Genomic DNA, 16589 nt, shown 5'->3' with positions numbered 1-16589 from the left:
CACTCCAGTCCCTGCTTAGTCATAGGCCCTTCCCAGAATCTCTCTCCTGAACCCATTTCCCTCCTTGCCCCTGTGACCCCCCTCCCCCCCCCCCCCCCCCCTCCACACACACACACTTACCTTCTACATGCTCCCCAAAATCCACAAACCCAACAATCCTGGCTGCCCCTTTGTGGCTGGTTGTTTCCCCATTGGAAGAATTTCGGCTCTCATTCACCAACACCTCCAAGCAGTTGTGCATAATCTTGCCTCCCACGTGAAAGACACCAACCACTTCCGTCACTGACTCTCTACCATCCCCAGTCCTTAACTCCTGGATCCCTACTTGTCACTGTTGATGCCACCTCCCTATACACCAACATCCCTCTCTTACTGCTATTGTACACTACCTTTCCCAACGTTCTTCAGATTCCAAACCCATTACCTTATTTTTCATACACCTTACTAACTTACATTACTAACCCACAACTACTTTTCATTTGAAGGGAAGGTAGATAAACAAATCTGCAGCACAACCGTGAGCACCCACATGACATCGTCCTACTCCGAACTTTTTATGGGCCATTTAGAGGACGCCTTCATAGCCTCCTAAAGCACCAAATCCCTAGGCTGGTTCATGTTCATTGACGATATCTTCATGATCTGGACTCAGGGCCAAGACACCGTATCTTCATCCCTTCACAACCTCAACACCTTCTGTCCGATCTGCTTCACATGGTCCTCCTCAACCCTGCATGCCACTTTCCTAGATGTTGATTACTTCTTCTTCTTGATGGCTCCATCTGCACTTCTGTCCACATTAAATCACACCAACCACCAACAGTACCTGCATTTTGACAGCTGTCATCCCTTTCACACAAAAAAAAAAAAAAATCCCTCCCATATAGCCTGGCTACCTGGGGATGGTGTATCTGCAATGACAAAAACTCCCTTGCTCAGTATGCGGAGGGTCTCACCTAGGCCATCACAGACAGGCACTATTCCCAAGATGTAGTCTGCAAACAGAAACAGATCTCCCATGCTATTTCCCCTTGCACCCCAATCCTCTCACCACCCCCAAGAACCAGCCACAAAGGAGTGTTCCCATAATCTCATAATACCGCCACGGACTGGAACAACTGAACCACATCCCTGGCCAGAGCTTTGATTACCTATCGCCCCATTGCCCACCCAACCTCTACAAGATCTTGGTCCATCCCTGTGCCATTCCTAATCCCAACCCCTTGCCAGGAGGATCGCATCCCTGTGGAAGACCTCTATGCTTAACCTGCTCAATCTACCCACTCGACCTTTCCTATTCCTGTCTTGTCACATTTTTATCCTACCCACTAGGGGCTGGACCACCTGGGAAAGCAGCCATATCATTTACCAGCTCTGTTGCAATCATTGCATAGCTTTTTATATTTGTACGACTACCAACCAGCTGTCCATTATGATGAATGACCATTGCCAAACTGTGGCCAAGAGCAAAGTGGACAGTTGTGTGGCACAATATGCAGCTGAACATAACACATTTGATTTCAATGGCTGTTTCACTACCACAGCCAGTGGATCCCCCCTCCCCCCAACACCAGCTTCTCTGAACTGTGCAGATGGGAGTTATCCTTAAAACACTTTCTCCACTCCTGTAATAATCCTGGCCTCAACCTATGGTAGTGTACTGTCCCCACCCCTCTGTTGCATCATTTCCTCCCCATTCTTATCTCTCACCGTGCTTGTTTGCAGCCCTCTGCCAATGATTTTGCCCGTCTTTCCCCACTCCTCTCCTGTTTTACTCCTTTTCTTCACCATCTCCCTTCCCCACAACTTCTTGATGCTGCACCTGTCACCAGTCTAGTCCCTGTACACCCCACCAAACAGCATTCATCTCTCTCCCCCATCCATACACTACTATCACCTTCCCCACCACCTCCTGATTGCTGCTTGTATCTCACGTCATGATGATGCATTCTCTGGCCCGAGATGCTGGAATTGGGGTGTGCATCTGTGCTATTAACGAAGGCTGTAGGTGAAAGCTGTATGTGAGTGTCTGTGTATGTCGACAATTCCGAGTGATTGGTGGACAAGAAATGTTTCAGCTAAAAAGAGAATGTGATACTACAGCAGAGTACTAAAAATCACATGTGTAGAGTGGATAGCTAATGGTGTAATGAATTGAACTGGAGACAATAATTTGTGGGACAACGTGACTAAAGAAAGGGATCAGCTGATAAGACACCCTGAGGCATCAGGGAATCATGAATTTGACATTTGAAGGAAATGAGGGGATGAAGGGAGCTGCAAAACTTTACACATTTAAAAATTATAGTTGGAATCAGAGAAAACAAGGAAGTGACTTTTTTATTCAAAATTAGTAATCAGTTCCATGATAACACTTCAGAAGAGATCAGAACTCTGTTCTATTCTGGGAGTGGGACTCTTACCTGAGGAGATGGTTTATAGGCAATGTCATTAATGAGTAACTTAACCTCGTATGGTTTGTTACCTGCCTCACAATGTACATCTGACTTTGCCACTGTGTGGCTTCTGTAAAGTTTGGAAAATATGAAAGGATACTGGCAATGAGAATATTTGAATTACTTCAGGAGTTGACTGATTCACTATCACAGCATTGTCGGCAAAAGGTGACTGTCCATGTTTGAGTCTATCGGGCAGTTCTAATTTGTGAGCAAGCTTCAAGACAGTGTACACTATGCTGCAGGGTAAATGATTGCTTCTAGAGTAGATGGCACTTTCCAATATAAAAGATTCATTGTCCATTACTATACTGTTACTGTGAGCCCTTTTAGGTGATTGTTTTGCTGATAAGTATATGCCTTCAAAGGTGAGTTTGTAATCCCCTCCCATTTTTTTACACTGATACCTAATTTCATTCTTGTACATAACATTGGAAAAAATCACCAGTTAAGTTAATAAAATGCAGGCTTCTGGGGCCAATTATTTTTTGCATGGAGCATAAAATAAAGAATGTTTGTTTATTTCTTTTTATCAAACATAATATTTTTTAACCATATAAAACTTACAATTGCTAAAAGTCTTATTTTCTTTAGGATCAATCAGTTGTGGAAGGCCGATAGTTCCTGTTGAACTTGTCCTGAATGGAAATCGTACTTCAAGAGGAGAATGGCCATGGATTGCAGCTATATTCACAGTCACAAGCATTGGACAAGAATTTGCTTGCAGCGGTAGTCTCTTGAACCGAAGGACTGTCATCACAGGTACACAGTGGAAGCTAAGCTGGATGGAGCGATGGGTGGCCCAAATAGCTTAGGCAATTTGCCTCTGCTATCTGGTTCTACTCCTACCCCTCTTTTCTCTCTTTTTTCCCCCCTCCCTCTATATTTACCCAAGTGGAACTGACATTTTAATGTTACATTATTTATTGTTAAACATAGGATATATTTCAATTATCTGTCTTTGTTTTCACAGTTCTTGAGTGCAGTATGTCCATGCTTCCTTTTCAGAGATACAGTAATTGCCTTAATTTAGTAAATTTGTGGTGTGAGGGAGCAATAAAGTTCTTGTGTATGTAGGGCTTTATTAATCAACCAAATCCATCTTTAAACTCCCTTGCTTCTATGCTTAGTTGTGGTAGGGGACTAAGTCAGTGAACATACACACTGAAGTGCTGCATTTGTGCTTAAATGAAATTACATAATATTTTCTTCTTTCCTTTTCTCACAAACAGTTTGTCAGAAAAATGCTTGCTGTTATGATACTAGTTTGTTATGCACTACAATGTAATAAAATGCTTACTAATCGCATAGCTAAAATACAAATAACTTCCATATGTCTGCTTTCTAATGCTTTGAGTGAGAATAAATATGTGAAGTGTGACCATATTTAAATGAGTAATTTTTCAAGGAACTCTGTGTTTGTAAAGTGTATTTGCAGACAAGTGCTACTATGTTGTTAAATAATATTTTGTTCCAAAGTAATGGATGTCATTTAAAAAGGAAATTCTTTTTATTTATGAATGTTTCTTTTTGTATTCAAAAATTTACATATTGTAAATATTACTTTGTACTAAACTAACAAAGTGACTATTATTGTCATGTTCCATTGTCTAAAAAAAGCAAGCAATGTCACCCAAGGTTATTGTCTTCTGTTAATTTTCTAAACACTACCTATTTGTTGGAATAACTACAGCATTTGTGTTACCTTTTTATGGCAATGGATTGGTTTAGTTATTTGCTTTTTTTTTTCTTTTTATCAGTTGGAGGGAGAGTACAGGGATAATGAAAACTGAATGTGTGTAACACTTCAGCACACGTACCTACTAGATAAGTTCCATTCAGTGGAACTGTTTTCTGTGCACTTCCTATTCATTATGCTGTAGCATAGTTCACATCTGTCTTCAATCTTTTTGACAAGCACCTGAAAACTAATAGGAAATGCAATTAAAATTGGCATGTAATACTGTGATAGTGAGAACCTGGGAGGGAGGGGGGTGAGGGAGGGGGGGGGGGGGAAGAGAGGAGGGGGGTATGTTTGGACTAAATTTTCCCCACAATAAAATGTAAATTGCACAGGTAATCTATATTTAATATAGAATTGAATCAGAACAACAGAATTTTGCTTGTCTATTCAGTCCTGCTTCCTTAATAACCTACAGCTCAACACTTGGTTGCCTTTTATCAACTTACGTTATGAGGTCAGTTCAATTTTATAAAGACCTTTTATTAGCCATGACAAGTGTTTTCTGTTCAGTGTCACACAGTTTGCCATTTATGAATATACATGCAATAAATGTCACGATGTGGGATGTGTCAGTTGAATAAATGCTGGTCATTTGTAGGTCTGTAATTTTTATTTCTGTTAAAGAATTACTCTGCTAGAGTGCTGTTATGAAGGAAAAAACTTCCTTGTATTTGAAAAGACTTCCAGTGTTTGTCGCATTTCTGTGGGCATTAGTTTTATAGTCATGTATCTCGTGCCTTTCTGCACTGTAGTTACGTTCACTAGCAGGAAGAGCAGATTAGTTTTTTCCTCTTTGCGCGCTCTTCGTGAAAACATGATATTCAGACTGCTTAAACAGATGTCAATGTTTTAAATTTTTTGGTATATTAAATCGGTGTGGATCAGGTCTCAAACCTGGGATGTTTACCTTTCATGGGCAACTGCCCTACCACCCAAGCTACTCAAGCAGGACTAGTGACACACACTCACAGCTTTACGTCCACCTCTACCTCATCTTCTACCTTCCACAATTCACTGAAGTCGAAATCAGAGCACACTCCATTAATAGTAAACTCGTTCTGCAAATGATATGCAGGGCTTGCATATGAACCTCATTTGTAACTAATTACTTTCTTTTGTGCAGTCAGTACCTCTTAACTGAGTACTCCAGAACAGTGTTCCTCAGAATATCAGTGAATGAAAACACCTTACTGATTTTTATATACATCAAACTGCCATTTATTCTAGTTGCAGAAGTAGCTGAACCTATATTTTGGAGGGCACATTGTACAGTTTCTTCAGTCATTTATCATTACAAACTTTAAAGAGATTAGAATTTTCTGCACTGTTCATTAATAACAGATGCTGTGGTTTTGATTATATGGAACAGGACGAACTACTTTTCTCAAAGTTTATAGCTAATCAGTTTGTACAAAACAAGTTGCTGACTAAAAATTCATTACCTGTTTTCACCGTGGATGCTTCTTCACTCACAAAGGGAGGCCATGATGGTTGGAATGCAGATTTACTGCAAACTGCGTATACTCATAGTACTTCATGAGGACAACAAAATGAGTAAGCAGTAGCGCGTACCTCTCAATCGTTATTGAGAAAATCGTAAGATAATTTGTCGTCAAATATGTACCTGTGTGTGACCGTTATCACGAAGTGGCAGCAGCCGAGTGGTTAGTGTCCAAGCCCCCATAATCGTAGGTTGTTGGTCGCTGGATTGAGTCCCGTTCGTTACTTCTTTTTTCCAACACAGTCATATTCTTTACTATTTATATTAAAATTGATATAACAGGAAAAATATGTGTAATCAGATGAACTTTTATTAAATTTACAATGTTATTTGGCAGTCTACAAAGTTTTATCATCACAAATAATATAATATTCATAACTACCGACTAGTAAATGACCAAACCCATAGGTGGTGGTGGTGGTGGTGGTGGTGGTGGTGGCATGGTATTCTTCTTTGCGGTAGGTCTTGTCATGAGTTAAGCCTCTTCCACTTTCGTCTATCCATAGCCAGTCTTTTGATTTCTGAATATTTGTCTCCTTTGATATTATCCAGCATTTGATATCTTCTTCTTCCTCTTCCCCTTTTTCCCTCGACCATTCCTTCTATTTCTTCCTTCAATAAACAGTCCCTCCTCAAACAATGTCCAATCCAGTTCTGTTTTTCCTTCCTCTGTGTCCAGGTCTCCGCACCATATAAACCATATAAATGCATAAAGTGATACTGAAAATATTTGCTTGTCTGTGATTTGAGAAATCCCTTATACCTGGAAGGAGCCTGAAACTACTTGTTATCTGCAAGTTTCGACTGTCACAGACAGCTTTCAAAAGATGTACAACTAATCATCGCTTTCAACATTAAGAGTACAAGTTGAAGGATGGTATTTTTCGTAAAAACACGGAGAACATAAACGGCACCAGCTGCATTGAATAAATGCTATGTTTCCACATATGCAAGGTCTTTTGAGGTTTTCCATGGAAAAACAAACCTCGCTAACATTTTTAAAAACCTCTCTTTCGCCCACTAATTTGGAAGCAAACCATGCATAACACAGCATTTCCTTAAATATTGGCACTGATAATTGGTCATGCAGCATCGAGTCTATTTTAATAGCCTCTTCACGAGAACAATTTCTCGTTCTCTTTCGATTAAGCCTGGCCCTCCCCTTGGTTGTTTACTAGTCGGTAGTTACAAATATTACATTATTTGTGATGATAAAACTTTGTAGACTGCCAAATAACATTGTATATTTAATGAAAGTTCATCAGATTACATGTATTTTTGCCGTTATATCAATTGTAATATAAGTAGTAAAGAATATGACTGTGTTGGGGAAAAAAAAGTGACGAATGGGACTCCATCCAGCGACCAATGACCTATGATTATGGGGCTTGGACCTAACCACTCGGCTGCCACAGCTTCATGATAATACGGCAATGCACAGGTACATATTTCAAGACTGAAATTATCTTGTGATTTTCTCAATAGTGCTAGAGACATATGTGCTACTGATTACACATTTTGTTGTCCTCATGGAGAACTAAGAGTGTACAAAATCTGCATTCCAAACGTCATGGCCTCCACCTGTCAGTTGACAATGCTTGTAACACCTGTTCAAAAGGACTAATTCTGCTTGTGATATGAATTAAGTGGTAGACAGATAATGTAAAACATGAACAGTAATGAGCACATGATTGAATCCTGCAGAATGTTCATTGCGATTCCTTCCCATGAAGATGTGGTGTCTAACTTTCAGCATCCCAGTTCCTTAACAAACTAACCAGGCATGTACTGAACCATATATCCCATAAACACCTAGTTTCTCTAATAGAAGATTGTGACATACACAATCAATTGCCCTTGTCGTGGAAGATCGCAACTGATTATGCATAATCATTTAAAATTTGCATCTCAGTAAAGATAAAAACAATTTCCTCAGTAGTGCAGTCCTTTCAGAATCAGTCATTATCTTCCTTATTTCTGATAGGGATGTTCGAAATTTTCATTTACCCATTGTGCCTTTGTACTGTCGCTTCAGGGTATGTTCCTTTAAATTTTGATCTTTTTCAGTCACTTTCTTCACTTACTCTCAAAAACTGATAATTAAAAAGACATACTGTGTATGAAACTGTCTTTTGTAAGGTTTCCATTCTCTTTAATGAACACTGCCATCTCCTAAAGGTCTAAGATTTATTTACTTATTTTTTGAAACATATTCCATATTGATTTTACTGTCTCATCCCTCAACTTGTGACAACGTGCTTGTTCGTGGAAATTCTTACAAACTGTTACAGTAATGTTTTATTTTAAAAGCACTTAAGAGATCCTTAACCCCTTAACTGCTCTGGATGTGTTCATGCGCGCACCTTTGTACCTGTCCCTGTGTGCTCTGAATATGTTTATGCATAGACACGTTCAGAGTACCAGGTAGAAGGACTGCTGGCGCGCGAAAACACATTCAGAGCACACAGGGACAGGTACAAAGGCACGCGTGTTAACACGTCCAGAAAAGTTAAAGGGTTAATTGTTACAGCCACTTTGTGGATATCCATTTTTTTATTCTCAAGACATACTTACATCCGATCTTGAGAATTTTCAGCACCAGTTTCACAAGCAATTTCTCGTATGTTGAATTTGGCTTGGACATTCTTTGTAAATTCCTACCATACAAGCAATGATCAGATCAAATCAGATTACCTAAGTTTTTGATATTTTCATCCATTTTTGATGTTGAGGGAATCTGGGCCACGAGCCACCTTCAGTGGCTTTTCAGCCACCTTCAGTGGACAACTTAAAAACTCACATATTTGATCAGCAGTCTTCACCATATACTACTTTAAAGTTTCATGTGAAAATTCATGACATTTTGTTGCTTTATGATTGCCCTTTTTTTCTGGCAAAACAAGATAACAGCTCTTGCACAAACATAGGCCATGGCTACAATGATTTTTCTGGACACGAGAGATGCAGCATTTGACTGAGAAGGCTTCATGCCTCACAGCTAATGGTAGTTCATCTTTGCCTGATGCATACTTACTGTGACAGCATTGGTCCCATTATTTTATAGCCACACTTCGTAAATTGAAGAAATCTGGTTTTTCGGTGTGCTTTATATCTCGATGTGATTGTGATAGACACCAGTAAACACTCTAGAATTTAAAGTCGGCTACTGTCTAACACTCAGTTATTCAAGGTGTTAGATAAATTGTTTCCGTCAGCTCCTTGTGACACACTTTTACTAAACAATTCACAACATGCTACTACATATACATAAATTGCAAAACTGGCTTAAAAAAAAGTTTAAGCTCCTGGAGGAAAGAAGCTTACTGAAATGGTTTAGCCCATTTTAGAGGACAAACTGTACCTGTTTATTTGATTATAGAAATGCTGATAATTCGAGTACTGAAGGGTTCACTTTTAGTGAGGAGTGGCCTATTAACTTTAAAAAATAAACATATCATTTTTGTGATAGATATGGAAAGTGAGTGGATTGGTGAATTTATCATGGAAAAATTAACTAGGAAGCATAGTGGGTAATAAATCCACATGACATTTTCATTCCTGAGGAAATGAGGCTGTTTTTATTTTCTTTTTTAAAAAAAAGTATATTCCTGATTTAATATGAACTTTCAAAGATGCAAACTGTGGGATGAAAATGTAGCAAAGAATTCTGCAGTGAACATGGATGGATCTCTGTAACTGAAACCTCTTTTGATGCAAAAGCTGCTAAGCCTAAATGTTTCAGGGGTATATCGTACCCTTTCTTCTCTTACCTCTTAGACAAAAAGGCATAGGTGACAACAAAATCACGAAAAAAGTGATTGTTGAGACTCGGTGAAAACATGACTACAGAGAAGCAAAAAGTCCTCCTTTTTCTATACTATTGTTCATTTCATAATAACCCAGTGTCTAATGTGAACAACTATGTGACTTTGATTAAAATTTAAAATTTTGGCTGTTCTGGGTGACCACTGGAGATGTTGTGCATGTACATTCATAAAATGGGCGGAGGCAATAATGTATTTTTCAGCTTTGGTCACAAAAAATGCACTTGATAAAGCATGTTTGAGGTTACTGAACAACAAAAATATCACTAAAGTCTCTACAAAATAAAACTGAAGTTTTCTCATTTATTTTTGGAAATTTGTGTGCATTTTGCTTTAAATGTTAATTACAAATTAATAAAATTGATAAGAAAATTTATTTGGAGTTCTAGTTCTTTTTTATTTGTTTCAGAAATAAATAAACAAATAAATATGAATATTGTAGAAACTATATAACTGTTTCATAACTTTATTTTTGTGGAAGATACCCATATTTCTACACTTTCTTTAGTCCACATTCAGCAATGAAACATTTGTTACTTGAACTTTCTCTGGGATCACTGGAACTTCAAATTAAAAGTCAACTGCAAATTCATTTTGTAAAGACAACTTATGCAGACTCGATGGCTCTGGGTTATCTCGCAAACTTTTTCATGCACACAATAACAAATGCATCCTTGTCAAAGTTAGTGGTGCAACAGGGAGAACAAGAAATGTTTTTCAAGCTAAATCTACACTTAACTGTAAGGTGCATGTATTCATATGAGGAAGAATGTTCCCAGTTATTCCATTTTCAGCAAATTAGTGATCTTAAATTACTGAAATATGGTAAAGGTGGGCATTTATATCAAATGTATAACAGTACAAATCTGCAGATAGCTGTTAAAGTATACTACAGTAACCACTTCATTCACATATACACTTTGAAAAACTGAAAATATTCTTTCAGCAGCAAAAACAAAATTGATTTTTCAGTAGGAATTAAGTCAGATATTGCATGAAATAAGTTACACAGCTTTAATACTTCAGACAAGAAGTATTGGATTTGCGACCATCTGTGGCACTTAATGGTAATACACTTGCCTTGTCACCAGCATAATTTTTTAATATTATTTATTTATTTATTTATTTATTTACTTTTTTATTTTATGATGTTTTGCGATAATGTGATGATCAGATGTATGGTAAGAAACATACCATGTAAGACAAAATCAACCAATGAAAACTACATGTAGAAACATTAACAGTGTAGGAAAGGACAGATTGCTACTTACCATAAAGATGTGGTGTCAGGTGTGCTTGCTTGCATGTATGAATAAATGGTGTTTGTTTCTCTTTCTCTTATGAAGGAAGTGGCTAAAAGTTTGTGTGTAAATTCCTTTTAATTTTACCTGTGTGCAATTAACCGGTCATATTTATGGTAAGTAGCAATCTACCTTTTCCTACAATATAAAGCAAGATATCAAAAGGGGTACATTACAACAATGTAGTGAAGCTGAGAATGTACCTTGTAAAACCACTACACAGTAAATTGTCACTTCCAATTCCACTAAGTCACGTCAGTGCCCAAACTGACATAGACGCTTTAACAGGGTACAAGGTAAATAATACTGCCAGTAGGGGACATTCGTGACAGTACGCCTGCTATGCCAACACTTATTAAAAAGAGTGCATGTGTTTTTTACACTCACAATGTGATCAAAAGTGTTCAGACACCCACAGAAACATGTTTTTTTTTTCATATTAAGTGCATTGTGCTGCCACCTACTGCCAGGTTCTCCATATCAGTGACTTCAGTAGTCATTAAACATTGCGAGAGAGCAGAACTGGGCACTCCGCGGAACTTGTGGGCTTTCAATGTGGTTAGGTGATGGATGTCACTTGTGTCATACGTCTGTACTCAAGATTTCCACACTCCCAAACATCTCTTGGTCCATCGTTTCCGATGTGATAGTGAAGTGGAAATGTGGATGAACACGTACAGCACAAATGTGTACAGGCTGACTTCGTCTGTTGACTGACAGACCGCCGACAGTCGAAGAGGATTGTAATGCGTAATAGGCGGATATCTATGTAGTCAATCTCACAGGGATTCCAAACTGCATCAGGAAGTACTATGAAAATACTGTGACAGTTAGGTGGGAGGTGAGAAAATTTGGATTCCATGGTCGAGCGGTTGCTCAAAAGCCACACATCATGCCCATAAATGCCAAACGATGCCTCATGTGGTGTAAGGAATTTTAACATTGGACAACAGAAACGGTGGAAAAATGTTGGGTGGAGTGACAAATCACTGTATACAATGTTTCAATCAGATGGCAGGGTGTGGGTATGACAAATGCCTGGTGAAAGTCATCTGCCAGCATGTGTAGTACCAACAGTAAAATTCGGAGGCAGTGTGGTCATGTTTTCATGGATGGGTCTTGCACTCCTTGTCGTTTTGCGTGGCACTATCATAGCAAAGGCCTACATTAATGTTTTAAGCACCTTCTTGCTTCCGACTGTTGAAATCGTCATCTCCGAATTGCTCTTCAACTTTAAACACCATAGAGCACCTGTTCATAACACACGGCCTGTGGTGGAATGGTTACACAACAATAACATCCCTGTAGTGGAATGGCCTGCACGGAAGTCCTGACCTGAATCTTATAAAACACCTTCAAGACGTTTTGGAATGCCTACTTTGTGCCAGGCCTCACTGACAGACATTGATACCTCTCCTCAGTGCAGCACTCTGTGAAAAATGGGCTGCCTTTCCCCAAGAAACCTTCCAGCACCTGGCTGAACATATGCCTGCGAGAGTGGAAGCTGTCATCAAGACTAAGGGTGGGCCAACACCATATCGAATTCCAGTATTACCTATGGAGGGCGCCACTAACTTGTAAGTTATTTTCAGCCAGGTGTCCGGATACTTTTGATCACAGAATGTACATATAAAAAGTTAATAAAGGAATCACACTGTAGTACTGAGATAATAGCTGTTGCTTTCAAAAGCTGCTAGATTTTCAACATAGGAAGTGACCCAAATTGTACTGATTTTAACAGGTATGTTTCTCAGCTTCACCGTGTTCTCACAATGTGTGCTTTTTTAATATCCTGCTTTATATTGTATGTTACTTACCACAGACCTGATGGGGTTATCTCATCTCAAAATGCATCACGAGATGATAAATACATAAATATAATATATATTATGGCACCCAAGACAAGTGTGTGACCATTTAGTTAAACGACTCAGTGGTACCAGAATGAGATTTTCACTCTGCAGCGGAGTGTGCGCTGATATGAAACTTCCTGGCAGATTAAAACTGTGTGCCCAACCGAGACTCTAACTCGGGACCTTTGCCTTTCGCAGGCAAGAGCACTTGCCCGCGAAAGGCAAAGGTCCCAAGTTCGAGTCTCAGTTGGGCACACAGTTTTAATCTGCCAGGAAGTTTTGTATCAGCGCACACTCCACTGCAGAGTGAAAATCTCATTCTGGAAACATCCCCCCAGGCTGTGGCTAAGCCATGTCTCCACAGTATCCTTTCTTTCAGGAGTGCTAGTCCTGCAAGTTTCGCAGGAGAGCTTCTGTAAAGTTTGGAAGGTAGGAGATGAGTTACTGGCAAAGTAAAGCTGTGAGTACCGGCCGTGAGTCATGCTTCGATAGCTCAGATGGTAGAGCACTTGCCCGCGAAAGGCAAAGGTCCCGAGTTCGAGTCTCGGTCGGGCACACGGTTTTAATCGACTCAGTGGTAATTGTAATTCATAGGTCCTAACTTCAGCTGCTTTTGTAAGATAAAAGTAACACTCAAAATTGTTTCGGATTGGCAAATAATACAATATAAATAAGGGAAGTAAAAGTTTGATAATGAACTGAGCTCATATCACTAAGTTTCCAAGTTGATTGCAATTATGTTCTAAACCAGTATACATTCTTTGCCACCCCTCACACACTAGTAGTATACCTTGTTGGAGACAATGTCTGTATGTGTGTGTGCAGCTGGGCATTGCATCAAGTACCGTGATAATCCGGCACTCACACCAAAGGATCTTGTTATCTACCTCGGAAAGTACGAGGTGCGGCGCTTCGCAGAGCCTTACAGCCAGGTTAGAGAGGTAAGTGTCAATTTACCTCATATGCATCAAAAACTTTGTCCAGTCTGCCCTTTGTCTGTGGAATAGCTTCTCATGTTAGTTTATATTTTTTAACAGATTACTGAAACTGCATGAAATAAATTTTTCCTTTACCGGTAGTAAAGAAAGATACTTTTTATAACTTTATTCTGAAGTGAAACCTGGTGCGTAGTATACATTGAACAGAATTTGTTTCCTTTGGTGTCTGTAATTGCCATCCCTTTTTTAAACTTTAGGGGTGTGTTTACAAAAGCAGTAAGTAAAATAAGGGGAAGGAAACCACACAGTAGTAGGGGACTGATGTGTGGAGCATAGAAACACAGTAAGTCTTAACAGTAAATTGTATTCACATTAGCTTGTGAGCTCTTGCTCTCTTTAGTAAAAGTACACACATACACACTCAAAACCTCAGACACCTCACAAACATACACTCCCACTAGGAAAATAGCAGAAGCTTGAAAACTAGTGTGATTACTGTTTTTTGTTATGTGTTTCTATGCTCCACATTTCAGTACTCCTTAGTTGAGTGGTAGCCTTTGCCTTATTTCATGTACTGTTCCTTCCAACCAGGCATGTCCATTATTGTTGTTACACAGTTGGATATATGTGTGGAATGGGGGTCTCAGTAAAAAATGTCATCCACTAAAACTTGTGTGCCTGCTGGAGGCTACAACAGAGCCTCATTACCTAATATCGTGGCCTGGCCAGGGAGTGAAATGAAATGTCCATCACTATGTAGACAGCCATCGGTGTGTGAAACATTAAAGGAACCAGACAGTCTGTTCAAGTGTTCTAACCATTGTGGTCATCTTTTTAAACAATGTGCTTGCTTTCAGTTCTTACATATAACACAATGAGCAATATGTGATATTTTTAAAAACCTCACATGTAATATCCTTTGTAATCAGTTCATATTTTATTATCTTGTGGATCTTAATTTTCTTTTATTGCGTGACTGCACTTTGTGTTAACAGCATCCTGTGGTAACATTTCTTGGACAACAGATGTGTGGTTAACTGTTCAGATATTGTTTAACTGGAACACTAGAATACAGTCTGCATTGTTGGATTTCTTTGCAACAATGCCAACAGCTATTGCCTTCTTCAGTAACACATGTATGGCTTCCTATCAATATGCATTTTTTTCTGAGAAACTGAGATCAAATCTATAAAATTATTGACATTAAGTAAATGAGTGCATGATGGACTGAAGAAGTAACTCAGAATTTTGGGGAACAGCTGTAGTGACTGCAGTTTTTGACAGTATAGAGCTTCCCAATATTAAAGTCCACAAATGAACTATCAATATATGACAGTTCCTAACCACCAGTCTTAATCCCTGGAATGTGCTTCACCAACAGACACAAGTGAAGAGCAATTTGATATCTCTAATGGCAGAAAACACAGTGTAATATTTTTGTAGATGATATCCCAAAATGTTGTATTGAAAATATCAAGAATGGAAAGAATTTTTGCTAAAACACAGCTGAGAGTGTTAGTTTGAAAGTGATATGAATAAGTATAGTTGTTTAATATATTGGTTTGTCAGCCCTCCACATTCCTCATGTTGCATTTAGGTATCATTCAGAAACATACCTACAGAAAAGTAGAAAAAAATAAAACAAAATTACTTTTGTGATTTCCTTCTGGTGATAGACACAATGCTTGCTGTCACCATCACTTTCTTAAGTGAGAACTTCATTAATTTCACTTATTCTTCTCTAGTAACTCACTTAAAGTTTCGTTGTGAAGTTTTTCTGCTAGTATTGTTATGAAAACTGTGATTTGGTTACTTGTCCATTCTTTTGCTGTGTAATAATTTTTTTTTTTTTTTTGACTTCATTTTTTTCCTACTTTCTTATTACATAGGTGTCAGAAATATATCTCCATCCAGACTACAACAGTAACAACTTTGATGCTGACATTGCTATGATCATACTGCGGGATCCTGTTGAGTACACCCGTTATGTTCTTCCGATTTGCCTGTGGAATCAACATTCATCATTAAACCATATAATTGGTCAAATTGGAGTGGTAAGTGTTCCTTTACAGATTTATTTTTGCTGCTATCCAGAAACTTTAGCATACATGGTGGGTGGCTGATCCAAAGACATTATTTATAGACAAACATGTTTTCACTCTGTAAGATATACAACTGGAATAATACTGAAATAATACAGCTACAACTGAAATAAAGTAAAAGAAAAGTATCTGCATCTATACTCTGCAAACCACTTTGAAATGCATGGCAGATGGTTCTTCCCATTGTACTGCTTATTAGTTTCTTGCTGTTCTATTTGCATATGGAGCGTGGTAAGAACAGTAATTTAAATGTCTCAGTACATGCTGTTATTAGTCTCTTTTTCATTGTGACCTCTACTGGACCAATACATAGGTGATGGTCATTCATAGGTTCTTCATGTGATACTAGTTCTGGAAACTGTGCAAGTAGGCTTTCATGAGATAGAAGTAAACTTCTTAAAGTGTTTCCCAGTTTGGATTTATCTCGCAGCATTTCTGTGACTCTCTTCAATACCCAAATTTGTGACCACTTGAACTGTCTTCATTTGCTTATCTTTAATATCTGCTGTCAGTCTTATTTGACATGAGTCTAAAACAGATTAGAAATACTCAAAGGTGGACTAAATGAGTGTCTGGTAAGCGATGTCCTTTGTAGACTGACTGAAGTTTTCCAGTAACCTACCACTGATTAGAAGTGTGCCATCTGTGTTACCTATGTGATCATTCCAGTTCGTATTCCTGTGGTAACAATTGTTAAAGCCAGATATTTGTGCAAGTTGTAAAATTCCAGTTCTGACTCACTGGGATAAGTAGCCATATTTCTGTGATTATGCAAGATTTTAAATATCTGGGTGTTTGAAGCTATTACACCACTATGAAATCTTACCAATATCTGACTTAATATTTGTGAAACTTTTTACAGATTGTGCA

The 16589-nt window shown here is 38.5% G+C and overlaps 1 protein-coding gene across 1 annotated transcript in view; it reads left to right on the top strand.

Annotated features, from left to right (window-relative positions):
* The window catches only part of LOC124711890 (serine protease gd-like), a 307706-nt gene that overhangs the window by 247750 nt on the left and 43367 nt on the right, over positions 1-16589 (top strand). Inside the window, exons 5-7 of the mRNA XM_047242134.1 lie at positions 3051-3218; positions 13505-13620; positions 15507-15671. Of these exons, the coding sequence (XP_047098090.1) occupies positions 3051-3218; positions 13505-13620; positions 15507-15671 (449 nt within the window). The remainder of the gene's footprint in view (positions 1-3050; positions 3219-13504; positions 13621-15506; positions 15672-16589) is intronic.

The sequence above is a fragment of the Schistocerca piceifrons genome, chromosome 8 (genome assembly GCF_021461385.2).
Source record: "Schistocerca piceifrons isolate TAMUIC-IGC-003096 chromosome 8, iqSchPice1.1, whole genome shotgun sequence".
Classification (NCBI taxonomy): Eukaryota; Metazoa; Arthropoda; class Insecta; order Orthoptera; family Acrididae; genus Schistocerca; species Schistocerca piceifrons.
The sequence above is the reverse complement of the archived record's forward strand: the minus strand, read 5'-3'. Positions and strand labels throughout refer to the sequence as shown.